Source organism: Clytia hemisphaerica, unplaced genomic scaffold (genome assembly GCF_902728285.1).
Source record: "Clytia hemisphaerica strain Z4C2 unplaced genomic scaffold, Clytia hemisphaerica genome assembly, whole genome shotgun sequence".
Lineage (NCBI taxonomy): Eukaryota > Metazoa > Cnidaria > Hydrozoa > Leptothecata > Clytiidae > Clytia > Clytia hemisphaerica.
This window is the reverse complement of record NW_027104429.1, coordinates 144,757-168,720: the sequence shown is the minus strand read 5'-3', so window position 1 is coordinate 168,720 and position 23,964 is coordinate 144,757. Positions and strand designations below refer to the sequence as shown.

General features: G+C 36.9%; 2 protein-coding genes across 4 annotated transcripts in view; one reads left to right on the top strand and one right to left on the bottom strand.

Annotated features, from left to right (window-relative positions):
* Positions 1–136: 136 nt before the first annotated feature.
* The window catches only part of LOC136820527 (uncharacterized), a 30,984-nt gene continuing 7,156 nt past the window's right edge, over positions 137–23,964 (bottom strand). The window contains exons 12-23 of one of the 2 annotated variants that reach the window (XM_067076713.1): positions 23,719–23,786; positions 9,915–9,985; positions 9,315–9,421; positions 8,902–8,996; positions 7,796–7,890; positions 7,334–7,419; positions 4,320–4,415; positions 3,844–3,876; positions 3,368–3,661; positions 2,871–3,059; positions 2,360–2,689; positions 137–2,055 (exon numbers count right to left, since the gene is read on the bottom strand). In XM_067076713.1, coding sequence (XP_066932814.1) covers positions 727–2,055; positions 2,360–2,689; positions 2,871–3,059; positions 3,368–3,661; positions 3,844–3,876; positions 4,320–4,415; positions 7,334–7,419; positions 7,796–7,890; positions 8,902–8,996; positions 9,315–9,421; positions 9,915–9,985; positions 23,719–23,786 — 2,793 coding nt within the window. In that variant the 3' untranslated portion in view covers positions 137–726. Of the gene's footprint in view, positions 2,056–2,359; positions 2,690–2,870; positions 3,060–3,367; positions 3,662–3,834; positions 3,877–4,319; positions 4,416–7,333; positions 7,420–7,795; positions 7,891–8,901; positions 8,997–9,314; positions 9,422–9,914; positions 9,986–23,718; positions 23,787–23,964 lie in introns of both variants that reach the window. The other variant, XM_067076712.1, reaches the window with a different exon arrangement.
* On the top strand, positions 13,029–23,720 carry LOC136820528 (uncharacterized). 2 transcript variants are annotated; one of them, XM_067076714.1, is made up of 21 exons: positions 13,029–13,180; positions 13,547–14,140; positions 14,367–14,732; positions 14,924–15,094; positions 15,434–15,571; positions 15,900–16,016; positions 16,292–16,395; positions 16,597–16,797; positions 16,934–16,984; positions 17,348–17,403; positions 17,891–18,062; positions 18,298–18,345; positions 18,443–18,594; positions 18,841–18,955; positions 19,366–19,519; positions 19,695–19,761; positions 19,920–19,980; positions 20,139–20,218; positions 20,366–20,486; positions 20,841–20,882; positions 23,426–23,720. In XM_067076714.1, exons 1-21 carry the CDS (start codon positions 13,090–13,092, stop codon positions 23,570–23,572), a joined length of 3,048 nt encoding a protein of 1,015 aa, XP_066932815.1. In that variant the 5' UTR covers positions 13,029–13,089; the 3' UTR covers positions 23,573–23,720. The 2 variants fall into 2 exon arrangements, with proteins under 2 accessions (XP_066932815.1, XP_066932816.1); XM_067076715.1 differs by lacking the exon at positions 18,298–18,345.

The following is a 23,964-nucleotide window of genomic DNA, read 5'->3' as shown; positions in this document are numbered from 1 at the left end:
TTGAAATAAAAGGAGAAGGGAGATAGGCAAACTGCAGATAGACATTTGGCTCGAATTACAAAAAAACCGATTAGATTTGAATTAAAAAGAAGTTACTGTAAACGATATATTCTGAAAAAAATCTCCAAAAAGACATTTTTTCATAAATAACCTTGGAAAATTACAAACTTTTCCTAAATGACATGAAACTAAGGGCCAGTTTGCTTTTGCTGAAAACAAAACACTTCGTTGTACATAATGAAATAAAATACATAAACATATTTAAAATCTACAAAATATATGTATATTTACCCTATCTTGATCTATTTAGACACAATAAAAATCTTATACAAAAAATAGACAAACTTGATAAAAATCGTTTACAAAATTTGGGTAAGGTTTTTTCAAAATTAAAATTTCTCCATGAACCATCATGCTTTCAAAACGGAACAAAATAGGTTCTCAATAATTTCATATTTACAACACAAGCATTCCTAACGTACAATGAGGCTTAACAAATCGAATTGCTGTATCTTCAGTACTTTAGATCCAATGTGAGACCAGTTTCAATCAATTCTGAATTTTGTCAGTATACAAAATATATAGAGATATTTTGTCAGTTTTGTATCACATCCCGTCCTTAGATGATTTATGTCAGCAGCACACTCGCTATATTCAGTATTTTAAAATGTCAGTGTCAAAAAGGGGAAATCTGTAGCAACTTTCATGTATCACTCTCTGATTAGTTCATTGAGATTTTCTCCTTTTCTTAGGTCTCTCTTCTTTGTCTTTTTCTTTATCATCCTTCTCCTTACCTGTCTCTAACGCAATTACCGAATTATCTAACATTTGTCGTTTCTCAGCCGGCGGATCGAGCACGTGGCGTGGCATAAACACATCTTTAGAGGTCTTTGGTTGGTGCGATGTCGAGGTCTGTGCATCTGTTGATTTCTCTGACGGTTCTACTTTTAAAACTTTCGTGTTGAGTTTACGTTCGTTTAAATAGTCATCAACAAGTTTGGACAGTTTTTCGTCTGAAAGTTCAGCTGAGCGTTGTGACCATATTTTAGTAGTATGTTTGACTTTTGCCTTAGGTTTAGAAGTAGCAGAGGGTTGAGTAGTTTCATTATTGGTCGATCTCTTACGTGTTGCTCGACCCAAAGGTGTTTTACCTTTATCTGATGGATTACTGGTGGAAGTCTCGTCTTGTTGAGGTATTTGTGTAGAAGTTGTTTCACGTTGCTGAGTACTTGTGTTCGATGTCGGAGGACGTTGCATCGTCCCGTGACCAGATGGAGCCCTCATTGGGAAAGGTACCATTTGGCTCATGTATCGCTGATGAGGGTTACCCACCGGTGCGTATGGTGCTCTGTAAGGGTATGAAGGGGCTATCGGAAACCGTTGCGGCGAAAGATTTATTTCAGCTCTTGAATGACCGTAGCCACTGGTTGTGGTGTGACGCAGCATGGTGGTAGATGAAGAGGAATTGAAAGGAGATGGGTTGCCAAGAATAGTTTGCCCTGGACGTTGACGAGTGTAAGCCATTTGGTGCATGTGCACAGGTGGATAGGGTGGTTGTCCTGGAAACTGGCTATGATTACGCTGCGGAGATGCGGAACCATACATCGGGTGTTGCATTCGTGTTTGAGGAGACGTCGGTACACGACGCCCTGGAATATTCATACGTTTATTGAAATTGAACTGCGGAAGTTTGGTTGGTGTTTGATCCAATATCTTCTTGGATGGGAGTTCTTCTGCTCTCCTCGGCATGAAGGTGGCGAGAAAGGCCGGCCATACGAACATACTCTTGAATCTTGAGCTTAATGCATTGTACATGGGTGTGTCTTGGAGAGCTTCTTTATTGATAGGCGTGGTTGATTTGTTGACTTGTTCACTCAGACGTTTACGGTGTAGCAAAAGAGTTCGAAAACCACGCAACGTGGAGGAATTAGGCGACAGGGGGAGACATTTTGGGAATGTATTTCCTTGATTGTATGGGTTCTGATCTTTGATGGAGTTAGCTAGGTCTTTCTGTGGTAATGACCTCATTACGCCTGCTGTATCTATATGCAGCGTCTAAGGAAGAACGTAGTGAAAACACATGAAGAATAAACAAAATATTGGTAATAAAAGTAACAAATCAAACATGAAAATTAAAGAATCAAATCAACTAAGTGTTCAGTAGCAAGAACAAATTTCTTCCTAAAAATCATAAGACACTAGTACCAGTTTCGTGCATAGACACTCATCATCCGATGTACCAGGTTAAGAAACTTCGAAATCGAATCAAATAATAACAGAACGATAACAAATTTCAAGAATAATCCAATTCAAAACAGAAAAAAACCTGTTATTGTGCAAACGACAACATGAAACAAACCTGCAAAATCCATGTAAATATCTTCAGTTGGTCTGTTTCAGTAACGGGTGGGCGTTTGGTGGGCGGCTGACTTCCCAACATTGGCGGTGGGCGTGGTGTATCAGGCATCGAATCGTCAGAATCGAATTCATCACTGACATCGACGGTGATCGGATCTTGATTGATGGGACGTCTCACTTTACCTACCTCCACAACACGTAACGGTTTACTGGCTTTCCGATGGTGTGACGTTCTGCCAAACGAGGATGCAGCAGAGGTAGCAATTGTGCTAGGTGTTGTTGGCTGTTGTGTTTCTTGTGGTTGTTCTTCTCCTGCTTGCATCTTCTTTTTCTAAGAAGGTTGAAAACAAAGAATTGTCGGATTGTTCATTTTCTCATTCACCTCCAGTTAAAACAACTATGAGTTTTAATGAGAATATTTATTAAAAAAATTCAGGTTGGTGTTGATATTGGTTTAAATGTTGTAAAAAGGTGACCTGCAGCTACCACAGAGAACTTATCGCATTACTTACATGTGATGCAATGACGTCCTCTACTTGTTCGATGAAAGCGTCGGCACTTCGGACAGTTTCTGTCAGGATCTTCTCCAATAATTCTGCTTTCTCTGGTAGCCTGGTCAGCAAGACTTGCCGACAAGCTTCGAATTCATCTTTTAATGTTTGTGGTGCTACTCGCTTCAACTTTAAGTCAGTTATTGCTATCTAGAAAGGAGGTCGGAACAACTATTGTAGAGGTAAATTTGATTTTGAGTATTGACGAAGATTAAATTCGCACTTAGTTTCAGATGGAAATACAGGACTGTGTTAGTGATAGCTAACCGTCAAAAGAACAAACACTAATGAAAAAATGTTGAGGGCTTTACCCACTACATAAGAACAATTTGATTAGAGAGTTTAGCCTACTTTTCTGAAAAGAAGCTGAATCTCGCATTACATTTTCAGGACAAACTAGGGCAAATCGAATAAGTAAGGGTGAAATCAACATGGAAGATCTATTTCTGAACACTTACATTACAGCGGGCGCGAAAAGCTTTAGGTTCGGCCATACAAACTTCATCGAGAACTAACTTCAAACGTTCATTGACATCTATGACCTGTGCGAAACCATCCAAATAATAAGTAACAGTCGGCCCATACTCTTTTTCCTCCTCTTTGTTTTTTTCCTCCGCTCCTCTCTTCCCTAGCAAATTTGTTGGGATTGGAATACCAAGCGGATTAGCGTTTCGTCTGCGTTTCTCCTTTTGTGGCGTTTCAGGCTCTTTCTTCTTCTTGTTGTTATTCGTTTTCTTCGTTTTCTCCGATGGCTTCGATGGAAAAACGAAATGGAGGATGATTAACTTTGCTTTTCTCACCCCTGGGCTATAGTAGTTTTTGAAATAGCTCTCAACGAACCCGGTTATTTCAGTTCCCCTGTTTTAGTATGCGAGATTTATCTCGATAGTTAGCCAAGAGGGTTTCAAGTAGCAATGAAAAGTACCTTTTTTACCTTTCTTACTTCACCAACTTCTAAATCTAGTTCCTAAAATAAAGAAAAAGGAAGCAAATGAAATTTGGAAGTAAGGTCTACTACGCTTGAGTTGCATAATGAGTACTGTACTCTATATCTTTAAAGTTTGTGTGAATAAACTGCTTGCGAAGAAACGCACGATCTCCTGTGCGCAGCACTAAAACTGCAAGTATTGCTAAACAGGAAGATGGCAAACTTCTCAAAAGGGGTGGAATATCAGTCAGGAAGGTAACATTCACTGGGTAGGTATGAAGTTCAACGGGTAACATTTTTCCTTCTGGCACATTCTTCCCGAAAGAAGCACAAAAAAGCGGTGGAAAATTCATAAAAATTCCATAAAAAAGGAGCAGAAAAAATTCCCGCGATTGTAGTTTGTACCATTTCGATATAGTTTTGCTGACTGCCCATGAAGAACCATCTTAATGTTTCACAAAAAAGGAAAAGGAAATAAAAACCTTAATATCGTAATCTCTTTTTTCATCTTCGCGATGCATGAAATAAGTCAACACGTGTTTCTTCTTCGCCAACACTTCGTTCTGATATTCAGCATACTGAAAAAGAAAATGGTGAGAGTAATACGTATTTTTCAAGGAGAATTGAACGGTCGAGCTTGCTGAATTTAAAAGGTTACAATTCCTTCAGAGGGAACTTCACAGAAGCTACATACATAGGTATACAGAAACCTACAAGACTTCCTAAAGTATCAATCACAAAACACCCTGAAAACGTCAACGTTATTCTTTTTAAAAAGTTTGAAAAAGTAGCCTGATGCACCCTTTAGCAAAATAAGTTGACCACCATTGATTTCAAAGCCCCGAAAGGGCTAGATCCGAGACTCCTGAATGGGAAATGAAGCCAATTGTTTTCCATCCAAAACGCATGCTCGCGTGGTTTTCACACAAAAACCAGATTGAAAGTAAAACCTATCGCTAGATTTTGAAAAGCCTGCCGCTTAAAAATAAAGAAAGGGCTAGATTCAACCCGTCCATTCTAAATGCAGCGCAAATCTTAGGGTACCCTTTTTCTTGCTTGAGTAAGTTGAAGATTCCTACCCATCTCTTTCAGAACTTAATGTTGTCCATCTTGCTAGAATAAATACAGTGTTTTCACCATCTATCCTTGCACCCGCCAGTTCAAGTAGGGAGAGAATATTCCTCTGTTATAATGGGGTTTTACAAAAGGAAACATTTCTCCTCTAATTCGCTAACTACTGTAAAGCAACAAGGGAGTACAAGAATGAACAGGTTGTTACGTTCTTTTGTTCCTGAAAAACCATTTAGTAATTAGTCTCAGTCTCTGTACAAATAACCGCTTTAAATTAGAAAAATTAAAAGAGAAAAAACAGAGGGGAGAGAAAAATCGTAAGAGTAAAAAGTTGTGAGAGAGAACACTCAACGTGTATTTCTTGTTGAAGTGAAGAAAGTTCAGAAAAGATGAAAAGATTCAATCACGAAAACGGTAGGTACAAAGGTATTTTTCAAGAAGGCGCGTTGGTTCATCTAACTTTTTAAATATGTGTGGAGATGTGCATTTTTATTGAAATTACCAGAAGATTTTTTCCACCAACCTTCATCCTTCATGGGTTGAGCTTGGTTATATTTGAAGAATTTTATAACATATCTTTAAACTTATCTCGGCTCTTATTCTTTCGTTCAGATTGGACCATATCTTTACATCCAGACAAAACAAAGTTGTGCAACCCCTTCACACAACAGACAAAGAACGACGGTAGGAGCTCACAACACGACTATTGGCAAATGGTTGAACATTATCATTCATATGAGCAGCGCGTTAGTTGGTACCATCACACATCCTTCGCTCCACCTGATATCAAACCTCCAAAGAAAGTTCGCCATCGATTCACACAAGACGACAAAGCGGACATTCGACAGCATTACTCTATCACAGGTAATTTCAACGCCACAGCAAAAGTATATGGTTTGAACGAGTCGACAGTACGAGGTATCGTCAAAACTCCTCCTATCACACAGGCCAACCGAAAGAATGCCACAGGTGCTGGCAGACCTTTATCTTATCCATTAGCGTTAGATGATCAACTATTAGAGTGGATGTTAGTGCAAAAAGATTTGAACGTACCAATTACCACATATGGACTTCAAGAGAAAGCCAAACTTATAATTCGACCCCATAACCCAACATTTTCTGCGAGCACAGGATGGGTCGAGAAATTTTACGCTCGACATCAAAACATTCTTGAAGGCTCAGTTCCGTTAAGTCAAAAATTACCAAACGAACTTGAAAATAATCTAAAGAGATTCTACAAAGATGCCAGATCCATTCTAACGGACAAGAACCTATCTAATGTTTGCAATATGGATGAGATACCAGTATTTTTCGACGTCGTTTCGTCAAAATGTCCAACAAAGAAAGGGGCCAAGGAATACATTGTGCGAACCTCCAATATTGAAAAGAAACAAATGACGGTTGTACTGACGATAACTGCAAATGGAAAGATTCTTACACCTTTGGTCATATTCAAAGAAACGAGTGACAAAGTTTTACAAAGACTAAACATTCCCACAAGAATCTTCTGCAAAGCGAATCAAAAAAGCTGGATTGATGCAGAACTCATGCAAACCTGGCTTGATCAAATTTGGTCAGAATATCTTAGAGCAGTCAATAACGAGAAAGCGAACTCTTTGATTTTATTGGATGCTTTTGAAGGTCATTTCACCACAAATTTTCAACAAAGACTTAAAGAGGAGGGAACAGAGATTCTACCGATACCAACAGGTTGCAGCACTAAATGTCAACCTATTACTCTCTGTATCAACAAACTTTTCCGAGAAAGATTACAAACTCATTGGCACAAATTCATTTCAAGTGTTTTAGAAGATTTTCCAAACTCTAAAATCCCTTCACCGACAAACCAGCAAATGTTAGATTGGGTGGTTCAAAGTGTTAAATATCTTAAAAAGCAGAAGGAATTGATTGCTTTGTCGTTTCATCTTTGTGGGGTAACCACTACAGAGACGGAGAAAGTAAGAAATGAAATACTTCATCGAGAGTTTATGGAAAAGACTTTGATTGAAGAACTATAACATCTTTTAACATATAACCATCATGTTGTATATAAGCTGAGAGTAAACTTTATCTTGGAGATTTTAGATCTCTTCATTGAATAGACGCAAATTTAACTCGATTTCATTCGCGAAACACGTTTGCTTTCACTACGTTCAGTTGATTAGTAGCTTAACTTGGAGGCTGTTCTCAATGTCTGTATATGTCACCTCAAAACTTTAGGGCAGACTGGAGACTTCAAAAATAGCCCGATTTGATTGAAATCTTGCACACTTTTTCCTTTAATGAATATCGGTTTTTCCTATTCAAGAAATTTTGATTTTTGGGCCTGGGGACGAATTTTTCGGCAAAACGAGGCAAGCTTTCGCGCGTACTTTCATAAAGCCAGAAATTTGAGCGAGAAATTTATGACAAAAGCATATCTCACCTTCTTGGGCATGATCTGTTTATACCGTCTCAATAAAAACGAATCTTGACGCCGGTCGAAATATTTTGTCATCATCGACCATTTACCTACGAGAAAGGGAGTATTGAAGATATTTATCACAAAACTATTAAAACGACTAACAAGCATCAGCCAAAAAAAATTGGTTCTATACTTTTGGCCGATAGCACCTACACACCCCTTGTCATAGCGTTATTGAGTGACACAATTATAAGATTTTTGTTGGAAAAGGTTCCTCTTTTTATCTATGTTACATCTTTTTTCTCAGAAAACTGTCTTGGTCTGTCCTGGTGATCTAAACCGTTGCTTGCGAACGCCATCATAATGATCAGAAAGATCGGCTTTTCGCCATCTATTTTCTAGCCTTTAAGACACTAGAAAGTGTTTTGATTGGAAAGGTTTGATAAAAAAAACAATTAATGTGAGAACGCGGGCGTGCGTTACCTATTCCAAACTGATTGACAAGTTCAATTAATAACTCGTCTTCTTCGAAAGAAAATAACGTTGCGTTTATATCTGGATCCAATCTTGACACAAATCTAAAATGGAACGCAAACATGTCAACAATCAGGTTACCACAAACAACTGACATTTTTAACAAATAAACATTAAATAAAGATACTTTGATCGTAGAAATTTTAGCGAGATTAATTTTAGCGTATATTAGCGAGTCAGGAAAATCTTGATTTTTTTTAGATTTATTTTAGCGAATCACGATTTCAAAAAATTTCGTGTGGATAAATTTTAGCGAATACTCATCTGACAAAAATTTCGCGTGGATTAATTTTAGCGAGGGCAATGATTTTGAAGAATAAAATATTGTTTTTAAATACAAAAATCAATATAGTCACATGTCTTCGTAACACAATTCTTGACTAAGAGCAGAAAAACTTGGAAATTTACGCCCCCATTACTAGTTTTTGAAAAAAATTATGAAAATGATAACAAAATGATAAAAAATGAAAGAAAAAACATACTGGATTTATTTTAGCGAATCAGCTTTTCGAAAAATTTCGCGCGGATAAATTTTAGCGATCTGTCAATTCGGTGCGTTTTAGCGAGATTTATTTTAGCGAAAATAGGGAAAACTCACTAAAACGCTAAAATTAGTCTCGCTAAAATTTCTACGATTAAAGTAACAAGAATTTCCTTTTTCGTTTTGTCGGTTTGCAGTGGCGTGATGGTTTGGCCAAGAAATTTGGATTTTGGTTCTTTTTCGGAAAAGTGTTTTAATAATAACGCGAGCATGGAATGTTTTCCTTTCTTGGCTAATAAACTGCTATACATATAGTATCTCTTTGAGAAAAAAAGGAAAGGAGCACCAAAAATAATCATCTGAGGAACTTTAAGGTCATTTGGCACCCCTCGCAAAAAGAAAAGCTGCTGCAGAGGGGGTGTATTGCCTCTACTGTATGTTTGCCATCATTTTGATCTCCAGGTCATTTGGGACCCCTTGCAACAAAAAATTGGCTGCAGAGTGAATTTCATGTACTGGTAAAAGAACCGGTAAAGAACAAATCTAATTTTTTTAAAGGAGGTATCGTGCCTACCTCTCTCTGCACTGAGCGGCCGTTCGTCCAGGTACTGATTCCTTTGCAGCTTTCCAATTCTTCCTACCAAGTCGTAAAACGGCTTCCATCAGTGCCTAAGGGGGGTTTAATTAAATAGTTTAAAAAGTCGGAAAACTATGATGGTTGAAGAACATATGACAACCTTATTTCAAGATTGGAGACCTTTAAGTATTACCGGAGATTAAAAACTTATTGGCTTTGCTTTGGATTCAGATTTAGTTATTCAAAAAAGCGTGAAACAGGTGAAAACAGCGTTGAAGTATTAAGGGGAAAACCTGAAAATATAAAAAAATGTAAAGAACGAACTTGACAAAAAAACTTGACTAGTTAAGGCAGACTACGTCACATGAATAGAGGAGGGGAGAAGAGAGGAGGAAAGGAATATAACATACTTCGTCTTCTTCCTGACTCCACTTGCCACGTTTGATGTTCGGGTTCAATGTGTGTTCCCAACGATGGATGCATTGGTCTTGTGTCTTCCCTTCCACGTGGTCTGCAACTGAAGGAGAATGGGACAGAGTGAAGATCTAAGAAAGGGCTTTGGTAGGAAGATGATGGCTGAGTGGTTATAAAATCCTATAGCGAAAAACCTATATCTTTAATGAGCCAAAGTATTTGATTTATTCCATGGTCACGGAGTTTCTCTGTTTGAGATGGTAAATTTTGTTATATCCCTGTAGATTGTTACAGATTAACAGCCTCAGTCAAAAGAATACAGGGAAAGTTGCTAATATTTTTGTATGGTAACCAGAATATTTCCCAACTACCCTGCCGACTGAAGGCTGCCCTATTCAGTTTGAACAAGGTTGTGACAATATCTTTAGCTGGGTGACTAAAAACTTTCCCAACAAAAAACTTTTATAGCTAGTACGGTCTGAATATTCCCCCTGATAATGTATCAAAAAAAAAAGTTTCTTTCGATGCAGCATACTAGAATGCCTTATGAGAACTTCAATCACTAGACAAATGGAAATGTTAGGGGTTTCACTTACCTAATATCCAGTCTCTTTGATAAAGTTTGATTCCCTCTATAAGCCGGTCATCATCTTGCTGTGTCCATTGTCTACACGTGGTGAAAAGAAGAAGAACAAGCAACATGCTGAATGGACCTACCTAATGATTAACATCAGATGAAAATAAGAAAAAAGTGACAATAATTGTACAAAAATTCAGAATGGAAAAATAAAGCTTGCGTGTTGAATAATGTAAAATGGTAAAAAGGAATTTCCCCAAATACGAAAATCACTTAAACCATTCAGGCCCAAAAAACCTTTTAAGCTGTTTGTTGCCCAAATTTGCCCAAAATAATTTTCCTTAAAAATCTGGCTTCGTCACACTTTGGGCATTGCCATTTTGCATCATTGTGCAAAAAATCAGAAAAAAATTATGAGTCAACATTGAGAAAAGCCATATTTTCTTATTTGGTTAAAGGAAATTTCCCCAAAATACGAAAATCCGTCTTTTAAGGCGAATAAGAATTTCCCGGGAAAAAACACTTCAGTCATTCTTTAGAGAATCTTGCCCTCCATCTTTGTACAAAAAATCAGAAAAAAGTAATAACATGATTTTGCACAAAGTCCAAAAAACCCTATTTTAGGCAGTTTTTGGCCCAAATTTGCCCAAATATATTTTTTTTCGAAAATCTGGCTCCGTCACATTTTAGGCATTACCATTTTGCATCATTGTGCAAAAAGTCAGAAAAAAATAATGAGTCAACTTTGAGAAAAGCTATATTTTCTTATTTGGTTAAAGGGAATTTCCCCAAAATACGAAAATCCGTTTTTTAAGGCGAAAAAGAATTTTCCGGGAAAAACCACTTCAGCCATTCTTTAGAGAATCTAGCCATCCATCTTTGTACAAAAAATCAGAAAAAAGTAATGACAGGATTTTGCACAAAGTCCAATTTTTAGGCAGTTTTTTTGGCCCATATTTGCCCAAATATACTTTTTTTCGAAAATCGGGCTCCGACACATTTTAGGCATTGCCATTTTGCATCATTGTTCAAAAAATCAGAAAAAAATAACGAGTCAACATTGTTAAAAGCTATATTTTCTTATTTGGTTAAAGGGAATTTCCCCCAAAATACGAAAATCCGTTTTTTAAGGCGAATAAGAATTTTCCGGGAAAAACCACTTCAGCCATTCTTTAGAGAATCTTGCCCTCCATCTTTGTACAAAAAATCAGGAAAAAGTAATGACAGGATTTTGCACAAAGTCCAAAAAACCCTATTTTTAGGTAGTTTTTGGCCCAAATTTACCCAAATAAATTTTTTCTCAAAAATCGGGCTCCGTCACGTTCTGGGCATTGCCATTTTGCATCATTGTGCAAAAAATCAGAAAAAACTAATGAGCCAATCCTGAGAAAAGCTGGTAACAGACGGACGGACGAACGAACGAACGGACGGACGGACGAACGGACATGGGTTAATTTATAGGACCTCCACCGGGGTACCCGGAGGTAGGCCCAAAAATAGATCATTCGTTTAGTATCAGCTTCATTTTTGGCGCAAACAGTAAATTACAGATTTTCTTTGCAATCTTACATTAATTATCATATGATTAAATCAAAACAGGAGGGTTAAAAAAATTCTGCGCTGGTCATTTATCGAAAACCAATGGTAAGCTAAATTGTAACACGTTTTTGTACAACTGAGGGAAAACATCGACCTTTAAATGTAGGAGGTATGTGATAGCCTTTCTTTTATCTTTAAGAATTATTATACCAACATTTATTAACGGAGTAGAGAACTAACAAGCTTGACCAGCCAATAATACGTCCTGCCTTCCAATTGGTAGAAAGCAGTTATTAAACATAAAGTGACCGTTTTATTGAAACGTTTGTTAAAAGTCATCTTGGAGAAGGTCCGACTGAAAAAGATCTTTTTGCGGATCCCAATATGAACAACATTTGCTTCGATTTCGAAGATATTTCATGACAATTTATTCCCAAGTACGATTACGATCGAAATGATCAGCTTAGTAATAATTTGAAAACGAGGCCGTATTTTTTCTTTATAAGGGCTACTGACAATCATATGGCAACCCCTTGACAATCATTAAATTTGATGTGTCAATTTTTGAATGTCGTTGATATATTATCTATAATGAAATAGGAGTAATAATGTATTTGTGTCTCACTATTGGAATTTTATCATGTTCCTAACTTCAGATGTGCATGATAAAAATACAGTTAAGGTAGAGCAAAAGGGTACAACCGAGGCTTAACATTATGAAGTCTATGTCAAGTTTGATCAGTTTGAACGAAAATGTATATTTTTCATATTTAGAATTTCACAAATGTTTTGGACAGCGAGACAAATGTTTTTTTTTTCGGTCTCTGAAGTTTTTTATAGAATCATCAAATCTAAATATTTTATTCATTTTACTTTAAAACTTGTGAATCAATCTGTTGAAAATTACATTATTTGCTTTGAAATTTTGAAATTAAATTTTCAATGTAGAGACACATAATTTGAAGGGAAAGGAAAGAGGGAGTGTTTTGGTTAACAGATGATTTTTACAAGCTTCGCAGGCAAGAATTACCTTTTTTTTGGTACCATTAGAAAGGATTTTTTAATAATCTTTCTAAAAGCATTCTGTTTACGCCCTTTTAAATCAAGTGGTCAGGAGTTACAACCTTAAGTTGGCGTAGGTATATTGGCAAATTTAGAATGCGTATACACGCCAATCGGGTTTTGAAGAGTTAGAGAAATGTAATGATAACTTTAAACAACATTATTAAGTGTACTAAGAATTTGACCCATTGAGAAAATGAAAATGAAAATAAGTAATAAGATTTTCAGAGAAAGCGAAGACCTCTGAAATTGATAAGCAAATAATAAATATTCTCAGCCCTATGTTTACTGGTACTTTTGAAAAACTATAGACCGAAAGAAATTATTTTGTAACACAAAACACGTCTGAAAATTTATTTGTAGCCTGTTGTTGTTGTATGTTGAAATTTCTAATTTCCTTTTGTTTTCTTTTAGAAAATGTTGGGGTGTTGGAAGAAATATAGTAAAAAAGAATTATTACTTTTTTAAATTTGAAACAGGTGAAAATTAAAATCAAATTATCACTTTTTCAATCATATCATATATCAAATTTTGAAATATCAATTTTCATTTGAAAATATCTCAACACAAAATGCACTAAAATTTCTCTTGCAATGAATGTGTATACATTGTCATTGATTTTGCTGTTTGCTTTGTCCAGCTGGCACAGTTGCGATGCCAAGAAAAAGAAGAAACCAAAACCAGGTATGTTCTCTGTGTGGAATCGAACAATAAGAAAAAAAATTCATCTGCAAGCCAGGGTACAATTCGGAGTTCCAATAAAATCAGTAAGATATTTGTTACTCAACCATTCATTTCTTTCTGAGTGTAGACTGAAAATTAGGAGCATATTGTATCCAATACAAGAAATCAAATTCTATTTTGATGAGGGGGGGGGGTTTATTCGAATCCCTTCGTGTAGCATAGAGCAAAAACAGCTAAAATGCAGGAAAATGAAAATTTCCAGGATCCCTTTAGGCATAACCATCAAACCATTAGACAAGTTAGGTTTGATAGTATTCTTAGTACCCAATTACTGTAGTGAGCCAATTTCTTTGTTTTCCCTTATAGTGTTGGCGACATCATGCACAAAGACACCAGGTAGAGTATGGAACACAACACATTGCTCATATTGTGAATGCAAACAAGATGGTAGCATGTCTTGTTACCAACGTAACATCAAGGGTGACGTCAAACCATTATGTGTCAAATGTAAACTCATTCCAACCAAGATCCAGTGTGACCATTGCTTATCATTATTCACACGTCAAAGAATTAAATTAGGGTCCAGACCTCAAGTGGAAGGTTACTCGTGTATTCAATGCGAATGCAGGAGTTGGAATCAACAGATGTATTGCTCATACGGTGATGAAAACCAGTGTTATAATCTCCAAGATTGTGAAAAGATGGTCCAAGCCTACACCACTGGCCAACGCAAATATCATTGCAAGAACTGTATTGATGCTACCGGTAAAGGGAGAGCTATCTATGTTCCTTTTCGCCAGTGGAGCATAATTGTTGGTGGTCAAAAACTGGCTTGTCGTTGTACTAAGGAGGGCGAGATTATATGCAGCGTCAGCAAATATATTGGTTCTTTCAGGTTTTCAGCGGCGTGCAGAAATTGTAGTCAAGACCTTGCACGAACATTCTTCAGCAGAGATAACAGTAAGTTGGCCTCTCATATTTATTTTATCGTTCATTACGCAAATTTAATTGGATAACATAGTAGGTCGGAAGTATGACCGAGCCCTGATCAAGGGAACTTTCTTCTTGAGTTTTCTAAACTAGGTACTAGTTACTTTTTAAAGACAAGGTTCTTTTCGAGCCGATACAACATGTTAAATTGGCCTAATATTATCTTTTTATCTCCCTATTTTTTATACTCTTGAAGGTTGTTTCTTGAACGGTACAGAGATACACCACCAAACAGTACAGCAAGTTCGAATGGCTGACCTCCCTTTCTGTTTGCAATGTAGATGTTTCTTTGGACAACTTGATTGTATCGGTGTTTCACATTCAACCAGCAAGCGTAAAGGAGGAGGTGTGACAATAATAAATGGAGGATCCACTAAGAAAACAAAAGGCGTTGCCATGAAGGGCGTTGTTAGTATAAAAACCAAAACCTATACGTATGGTGGAGCGGAGATAAAAGGTGGAAAAAAGAAGGGCGGATTGAAGGTGGTCGGCCTTCAGAAAAGGACGTGTTCCGGTGAAGAAGAATGTCAGAAGTTGATGATAGACAAAGACCTTCTCCAAGGTACGGTATAATAATTGATAAAGGTCGATCAGAACCTTTATGGATAGAATAAGAAACGGATCGTTTTCCGAAAGCTCTTCTAGCAATCTCTGTTTGATCCGTATTATAATAAAGGAATTTGTATTTGCCAACGTTACTTTTGTAAATATAATGGATGGTGAAGTCATCAAATACTTCTTTCCTTCTTGTAGCTTGTTCGAATCCTTTGAATGTTGAATGTCCATCATTCAATCCACTGACCTGGTCCACAAAGTATTGTCGTTTGTCATGTTTCAACTGGAGAGTTTACCATCAGGTCATTCAAGAAGGATGGTGCGATAGCCTTCTGAAATCTCAATCATGTTCTTCTAACAAATGTCCAGGTATGTACGGTAGTTTTCAAAGTCCTTTATTCTTGCCAATCAATTGCAAAACAACCATTCCAAAACAATAGAAGACAAAGAGAGTTCAACTCGTTTGAATTATGCTCTTTTCCGGTGTCGATTGCCTCACCACATACAATTAAATCAAATGACCAATAAACGACCCCGCTTGTAAATTTTTCGATTTTTCCCAATCATTCAGACCTTTATAAGACCGCATCGCCGACTGATTTTTCAAACATTTTAAGTGAATATGAGAAAGGATAAACGATGATACCTACTCACTCCTAAATTCAAAAACCCTTTCTTTCTTTCTTTCTTTCTTCTTTCTTTCGTCAGAAAAAGAGGTGTTTATGAAGAAGTACGGTAGTTTGGTTCACAAATGCACCAACTCCTCTAAACATATTTGGCTTGATCGTGTATGCGATGGTGTGGATGATTGTCAGGACGCTTCCGATGAGACGCAATGCAAAACTTGTAGGCTTCGTTGATTCATTTATCGCACTGGTTGCACAAGATTTAAAGAAAAGGGTTTCCAGTTTTCATGGCACTTGACTTTTTACAATCCCTTTGAGTGCCCTTATGGTCTGCACGATACCCAGCATCTACGACCATGGAAGCCCTTAAGTATCAGTCTATTATGACTGATCGAACTGACTTTTAGATCTTGTGGCTCGAATGGCTCAATCGTAAATGACAAACGACCAAGCGTACACTTTTACAGTAACATTTTACTGTTTCGAAGGCCTATGGTTTCTAATGTTGAATAGTAACATAATATATCTATAACATTTTTCTTCAACAGACTACTGTCGCGGTGAGGAACATGAAGGAGTGCCATGGAAACGAACTGAAGTAGGAGGAATTTCGACCGGTGACTGTCGCTTGATCAAAAACAAAAACAAAGGCCTTCACTATCATGGTGTGTACTCGAGGGAATTTGCTCCTTAACCATATGCCATTGTAGCAGTCACGAAAGAAACAGGATAAGTCTGGAAAATTGCAGTGTTATGACTATCCAAAGATTTCCTTTTACTAGTCTTCGTTCAAGCTTGAAAGTACTGAGCAGAGAGACTTTCAAGCCTTTTCCAAGGCAAGCCCGGGGTTTACAACCTTAACCGTTTAGTTTTCTTTGCTTGCAAGGAGCTGTCTCTTCTTAAATCCTTGTTTAAACTCTTTTTTATACTACAAAAACAGGTGAAGCGAAAAGGAAATGTTTACAAAGCGAAAAAGGAGCGATCGTCTGGTCGAAGCCGAATTATTGCGCATGTAAAATTGCAAATAACACCATTTACGGAGGAGTAAGTAATGAATACCCTTGATATCACGCTCTTGAATTCCAAGAGAAGAAAAACGAACCCTGATAAGCAAATCGGGCACTTATCAATCAAAACAATTGGAAACTGTTTTTGAAAGACGAGGAATGAGAGCCGCTGGCTGGTACTCTTGATCTGTTTGTTTTATTGACTTTCTGGTTATACGGTACCTGGTTTCTTTTTCAGGATACAATCGACATCCCAAAGGATTTGGATTCACTTTATAATCGAATGACGGAGTTGCGGTACTACATCACATATACACCCGACAAGAGTTCCATTGAGAAAGAAGTTGTCCAAATATTTAGTGTTCTATTTGAACAGTACGAACAGAAAGGTCAATCATTCATTGAAGGCAAAAGAACAACATTGAATTCTTTAGTCAAGGTAACGAAACTCATCTTGAAATAGCCTGAAGAAATCACCTTGTTTGTAAGACTTTCGTTCGCATTTTTAGTTAAATTTGAACTGAATTAAATACAAAGAAACCGAAAGAAACTTTCTCATTTTTCTTTCTTTTTAGAACGCAGATAGTATTACTTCAGCAAAAGATCTTTGCAATGGGATGCTAACAGTAAGTATAAATGTTGCTTTAAATTTTATTTGAGGTTGCTTAGCTTCTTGACATCAAAATCGCGCTAATCTTCGACGACTTCTAAATGAATGCTTTAACGAGTGTATACATACAATTGCCATAGGCGTGGTTACGATGAATACAAGGAAAAAAAAAGATTCTTAATACTAGGCTTACAGATACATTATGACTTCCAAGGGAAATAATCGAGGAACTTGGAAAAATAGAAGGATTTGTTGTACGTTTCGCTTAACTTATAATGAAGGTAAATGCTGACAAGCTTGCACACGTGCACACCGTTCTGCGTTTATAAAGGGACGCAAATTTACTGTCAAACTCAAAATATTGTCTTCAACTTTACAGAACTATACAGCGATGATCAATAATTACATTCAAAGGTGCAAGTCCGAACTCAATGTGTAAGTTATCCTGTCATTGTACCCAATACTAAGAAGAATACCAAGAAAGAACATTTTTGAAAGGTTTCATCATCGTGTCAAATGCCACATGATGTAGACTTTGACACTCAGAGGTGCATGGTACGGGATCGGTCGCTTATATGCATAAAATAGTACTTTTATAAAGCACAAATATGTTTAGACCCTTCAGATTTTAGCCCCTCCCCCTTACCTGGCCCCAAAACCCTATTTGGTCTTCTCCCCCAACCCAGTTATTATATTATAAGTCCACAATCACATAGCAAAACATATAAGAGGGATGTTGACAGCCAACTGGCAGTGTGATTTCATGTGCCAAAAGTATTATGACAGTAGTATGACCACTTTTGACCATCATATACAAATTTGATTTCATGTGCCAAAAGTATTATGACAGTAGTATGACCACTTTTGACCATCATATACAAATTATTTACGAAATGATATAATGTCGTTCTATGTTTTATAGGATTATAGTTCATACATTATCCTGGGCAGTTTCCATTACCGGAGTAGCTTCTGAAAAACAAAAGTCTGCGAAACCTGACGCCAAAATTGAACCTGCACAATGGACTATTCCATCACGTAGTAGTAAAGAACAAAACAACCAATATGGTGGTGATAATGAAATAGATTCGTATGTAAGTGTTGTTGTATACGTTTGATAGTGTCGATACGAAAGTTGCGAAGTTCCATTTCTTACACCTTACAGAAATCTCAGTGAGATTCCTCGCCTCTTCAATACTCAATTTCATGGTCATTCTAATAAGATCACGCCATTTGAACCTAATTATTAGGGCGGGTCCTCGTTAGGTCTTGAACAGGATTGAATTGAACTGAACTGGATAACCTTATTCTTCAATACGTTTTCCGCAGGAAACTTTGGAAGAAATAGCCGCCAAAATGAATATATCATTGGACACTGTAAGTAGTAGATACATTACTTAAAAATCGATAAAAAAGCTGAGAAATGAATATGATAAAGTTAATAAGCCTGGCGTGAATTTTATAAATTTTGTAGATTCGAGAGTTTCTACCACGAATACAAGAGAGGAACAGTGTGACAAAAGTGAATGTATTGGAGAAGCCAGCATGGAGGACATTGGAGGATTTGTTAAATGCTGTCAGTGTTGTTTCAATCATCACTGGTCTGCTCATTCTCAAATTTTTCAAGTAGGTCCATTTTGAATATCCTCGTTCAGTGATTGAATAAGTTCTTCAGAATCTATGAAACCATGCCCAATCATGCTAACCGGTGCCGGCTCAAGAAATATAATTCAACTTGGTTGGTGGGGAGCGTTTCTCTTTAATATCATTCCTTTAATCACTCTCCATTAAAATATTCAGAGTACTATCCACAAACAACTAAAGAGTATATTTTGGCGAATAAAGTGTACAATATATTCTTCTCAAAAACAGGGTAAAGAACACGATTAAAGTACTGATCCATAAGAACTTGATGGCCATCTACTTGTTCAGTATCGTCATGTACCAAATACCAAACATTGTCCAACATCTGCACCACGAATCACACGTAATTCTTGATGTTCTGTTGTTTCTTCCTGATTCGACTTGACTGCACTTAGTTTAGAGAAAACATGGAATTCTCACTCTCTCATCAACTTCATTACGCATTCGGCCTTGTATTACCGTATTGCACAAATTATACATTCTTCCAGAAGCCAGTTTTCGAAATATCACATTTTGTCGACATGGTTATCATTGATTCGATATTTTACGTTGGAAACCCAAAATCTAGAACTTTTAGAGTCTTTCGATAGTTTCTAAGGGGTCCCTAATCAGCTGATCTACGAACTGATCGGGACATAGGAAGAAACGGGGATTACAACTATGAACCCCTGGTTCGTAACACTTTAAACACTTGGCCATTGCTCCATCGCTATACTGAACTCAATAAAAACGGGTCCAAATAATATTTTTTAGGCTGGTTGCTTCGTAACAGTATTATTAGTTTATTATGGACTGTTCGGTACATTGTCATGGTTTTTGGTAGAGGGAATTCACCTGGTTGCGCTCTTCAAATTGATTTTACCGAACAAAAAGAAACTTCTCATGTATTATTGTGCTTTCGGATACGGTAACGCTTTTTTAAACAATAGATTTTTTTTCCTATCCTATATTGCTTCAAATATCGACTCTTAACGTCACAAAAAAGGGCAAATTTGTGATTATGATAAAGGATCCACAATTAAGGATCCTAATGCTAAGAAGTACCTCAATGAGGTTCTAAAATTTTTCCATTGGCATTCCAGGTACACCGTTGGTGATCTTGTCAGTGATGTTGATGGTAGATTATCAATTGTTTTACAACAGTCAAAAGTAAGTGTTTCCTCAATAAAAGTTGTTTGGTTGTAAGATTTTTAATGTGCAGATCGGTTTTACTTCTAATTTAATTTGGTTTGTGTGACGTTTAAAAAAATCCAATGCACGCCCTGGCATATGTGAGCTGCTAATAAATTTCTTATATTTTCCTATAGTTGTTTGAGTATTGATGGAAATATATGGATCATTAAAGGACCAATGGCATTCTTGCAATTTGTAAGTTTATTCATGAAGCCTCTCTTTTCTTTTGTGATATTATTATACGAGTGATATTTTTGGAAAATATTTGGCTTGCTTCGCAAATAAGCTTCATTTTCCATAACATTAATAGTGATTCTTTCAAATTTAAACAAATAGCTTTTGAATTACTTTAGGTAGAAATCATTTTATTTTGCATGGTTTTCCGAGGGTTGACAAAACAAGACGAGCAAATCAAATCTACAAAGCGGACAGTGTAAGTTGCAGAATATAATATATATACGCTCCTTTCGGTACACTCTTGAAGTGTCAGTTTTGAAGAAGTTTCGTCTCTCTGCCTTGCTGCTCCTTTCTCAAGTCTCATAATTATTAATAAATCTTTGTTACTTTTTACTTTAAACAGAAACTCGAGAAAAGCCTTCTTGATTTTGGTTCCTTTACTCGGGCTACCTCTCATCTTGGGTAACTTCACGACCATAAACACTGGTTTGTTGTATCTCTACGTCATCCTGAACTCGCCAGCGGTAAGTTTATAATAATGATGTGCTTTCTGTAGCGCAGACGGTAAGTTTTTCATTTGTCTAGATCCTGACTGACTTTAGATCATCAATTTACTATCCGCGATTTTCAAAATCGTAACGTAGTCACTTCTCCTTCCTTAATAGGAGTACACAAACCTGCTTATATTGAGGGCAGCGGATCACTGCTATATCACGTTTCGCAGTGTAATTACATCAGCTTCGTCTTGGTCTTAACAGTGTTTTTAAAGCTTAAATAACGTTTTGATCCGAGCAGTCCGCTGATGAGTGCTCAATCGATACAGGCTGTGAATTGGTTGGATATCATTTAGATGAAAAACATGTTTTTTTATTTTTAAGGGGTTGTATCTTTTGGTGGCACATGTTTTTATGGATCCACAGGTAAATATTATCTTTAAGAGCAAACGACTAATCCGAATACAGATAACGAAATCTATACAATGTAATAATAACAAGACGACTTTAAAGTCGAAAATTTCGCATAATATACTCGAACATCAACGACGAAGACGCTATGCATTTTAAATGAAGTGTTACAGAAAATATACACAATATATTGTACACACAGGTCATAGATACCCGTTTTTTTTTAATGAAAAATCTCAATCCATTAAAAAAAAGATTCCTTCAAAAATGCGACTAAAGAATTCCATTCTATAAAGCGTAAACAAAATCTTTCAATTCAGAATAATTCAGAGAACTGCAATATACTTGAGAAAAATAATTTCAAATTTTTTTGAAAATGAAGAAGAAAAAATGAACTTTTCATTCTTTGATGCTAGAAACCTCGTTTTGTGCTTTGAAGGAACTTGTGATAAAGACTTCTTTCACTTTCACATAGTACTTTTCCAGAAAAAAATTGAATATGGGGGGGGGGGTGGAGGGTATAACATTTTTTGGAAACCCGCCCCCCCCCTGGACATTGTGACTTTTGATCCCCCGGACAACAGGTCTAACCCCCCCCCCCGCCCCGGACAAGCATCAGTTGATCCCATCGAGAGCAAGTTTACCCCCCCCCAGGACAAGGCAATTTTTGTAGATTTTTCACTACCCCCCTCCAGACACTATATCCTACACCCCCATATACGGTCATTTTCTGGAAGAGCCAATTAAAGGCAAAAAGCAGTTGAGTAGTTGAGCTCTAGCTTCTTGACTAGAAAATTGCAGGGTAAAAACTAGCCAACTTTAAGCTTTAAAGAAATAATACTCCTTGAGATTAAACTTTGACTCCTTCATAACTGCTTTAAACTGCATCCCATTAAACAAACCCTTCCCAATATCTTGCCGTTTATCCCCTGGAAAATATATAGAGGAAAGAATCCAGAAAAGTAGTGCGGAAATGGGAATCTTATACAAACAACGGTACCATGATTCAAAATGAAAATCCTAATTAGCAAAAGGTGTATCAAGATCGGTGAAGTTTGATTGAAGCTCGATTAGTTTGATTTATTACCTTGTTGCCCATTCTTTTTACATTCCGACGGCTTATTAGCAGACGCCCACGCTAAAGCTTAAAGAGCGAGCCAATATCTATCATCCCATCGGGAAGGAAAAGCTGGAACTTTTACTAACCAAACTCATCTAACACCAATCAAACTTCATCGGATAAAAAACTGTCATCATTAACGAGGGACTGCTGTACATTGTGCGGTGGTGTATGGTGGGCTGGATCTAAATGTTCTTTGTACGGCGGTGAAAATAGGTTAATTTGAAATCTGCTGTACTGTAACACCCCACCTTACCCACCGTAAATCACCGTACAATGACAATGTACGGCAGTGTCTTGGCAGGGTTGTTTCGACTATACAAAAATGATTGCTGAATTTCAATTTGACATGATTTCTAAGAAATATCATGAGATGGGCACGGGTAACTTGCATCAGTGTGGACGAAAAATTTTTAAAGAACGACAAATTTCATATTTCGCCGTCCACAACCCCGACCGAAAGTGACTGATCCACCCCTAGAGATTCATTCGTCTTTGATTGTCACGGGAATTAACTGCTTGTGGTTGAAAAGAACGGCAAATTACGCACGCGTATTAGTGTCTATTTGGGTGAGCTGGAAACATTACATGAACTAACTCCATAGCCCTCAAGAAATGAATGATCCGTTTGGTCATTAAAATACAAAGTTAAATCAAAACAAAAATGGTAGGTTAGAGCTGCAAGCGGAGCTGCGTAGTTCATTTGTTTTGAAATCTTGCTGCTTTGATTGGTCAGTCATTTGATAGCTATGCTATGCAAGTTACCCTCCACTGAAGCAATCAAGTTACCCGACTTCAGTTCACGGTACTTGCTAAAACTGACTGTTTGTCACAACTGGTTTCACTATTAACACATAACTATCTGGTGAAAAAAGAAAAAAACATCATACCTATGTGCTGTTTGTAGTTTTGGTGAAGAAGAGAAGAGAGGGTTAATGTTGTTGTTCTGGAAAATTAACTCTTTTTGTACTACTTACTGAGCATGATCAATTTGTTGGTGCATTCACTAACTACACAAACATAAAATACTTAGTAGTAAACAAATATTGAACCTCTTTAAACACTCTACAAAAGACCAGAAAACATGATAAAAATTTATACAGCAGCAGCAAGTTTCAAAAGCATGTGCAATCAAGCAGCCATTAAAAAGTTCTCACGATGAATGTTTACAAAGGCTTGGTTACACTTCTTGCACTAGCGTATTTTATTTATTAAGAAAAGCCCTGTTTTTTATCACTTTTTATCTTTGTGAGTGAGTCCACCTTTAGAATATTGGCCGTAGTACGCCCGCAGCCAAACGCCCACGCCATAATTTGCGCCCCAAAAAATGTCTCGCCACATACATACACGGAAGCCTATCGTAATACTTTCGCTAAGCGAAATTAATAAATATCACTATTGCACTCAAAAACTTAGCGAAACATGTGATTTGTTTTAGGTCCGCGAAATGATTGGCAAGTTTAAGAACAGAATGCAAATCAAGCACAAATTGGAGGACACGCCATCGACAAAAGACGACAAATTGGAACTGTCAACCATTTGTAATTCACCAATAGGTAGAGGCCCGGTCAATAAAAAACAATAACTTTTCTAACGAAGAGAAGAGTACACATTTGTAAAATAATTTCGAATCTAGCGTTAATGCACAACACTTTTAAACTATTTTAACACTTAGTATTTATTAAAAAAGAAAATAAGCAGGGAAATATGTAACGTTGTCAGAACACTTACGATTTGATGATGTCTTTGTTCAATGTTCTTTGGAATCGTTGTAAGCACTGAACTGGCGTTCGATTGGTCTGAAAGAAAAGACACCATGAAATAATATTTCTATAATAAAAACCTTTATAAGTCGAAGCCGAAACTCCATTAATCAAACTATCAGGCTATTGCCTTATAAGATGACCAGTTTTGGCTCTACATATTTCAGTCGATTTCCATTTTCTCTCTGGCTATTCCAGTTATTGGGAATTCCCT

What these genes read in the sequence shown, in the direction of transcription:
- LOC136820528 (XM_067076714.1), top strand. Translation starts at nt 13,090, where the DNA reads ATGAATGTGTATACATTGTCATTGATTTTGCTGTTTGCTTTGTCCAGC. An exon ending in TGAGACGCAATGCAAAACTT is followed by an intron (nt 15,572 to 15,899) that starts GTAGGCTTCGTT and finishes TTTCTTCAACAG; the next exon opens with ACTACTGTCGCGGTGAGGAA. An exon ending in AAATCTACAAAGCGGACAGT is followed by an intron (nt 20,219 to 20,365) that starts GTAAGTTGCAGA and finishes TACTTTAAACAG; the next exon opens with AAACTCGAGAAAAGCCTTCT.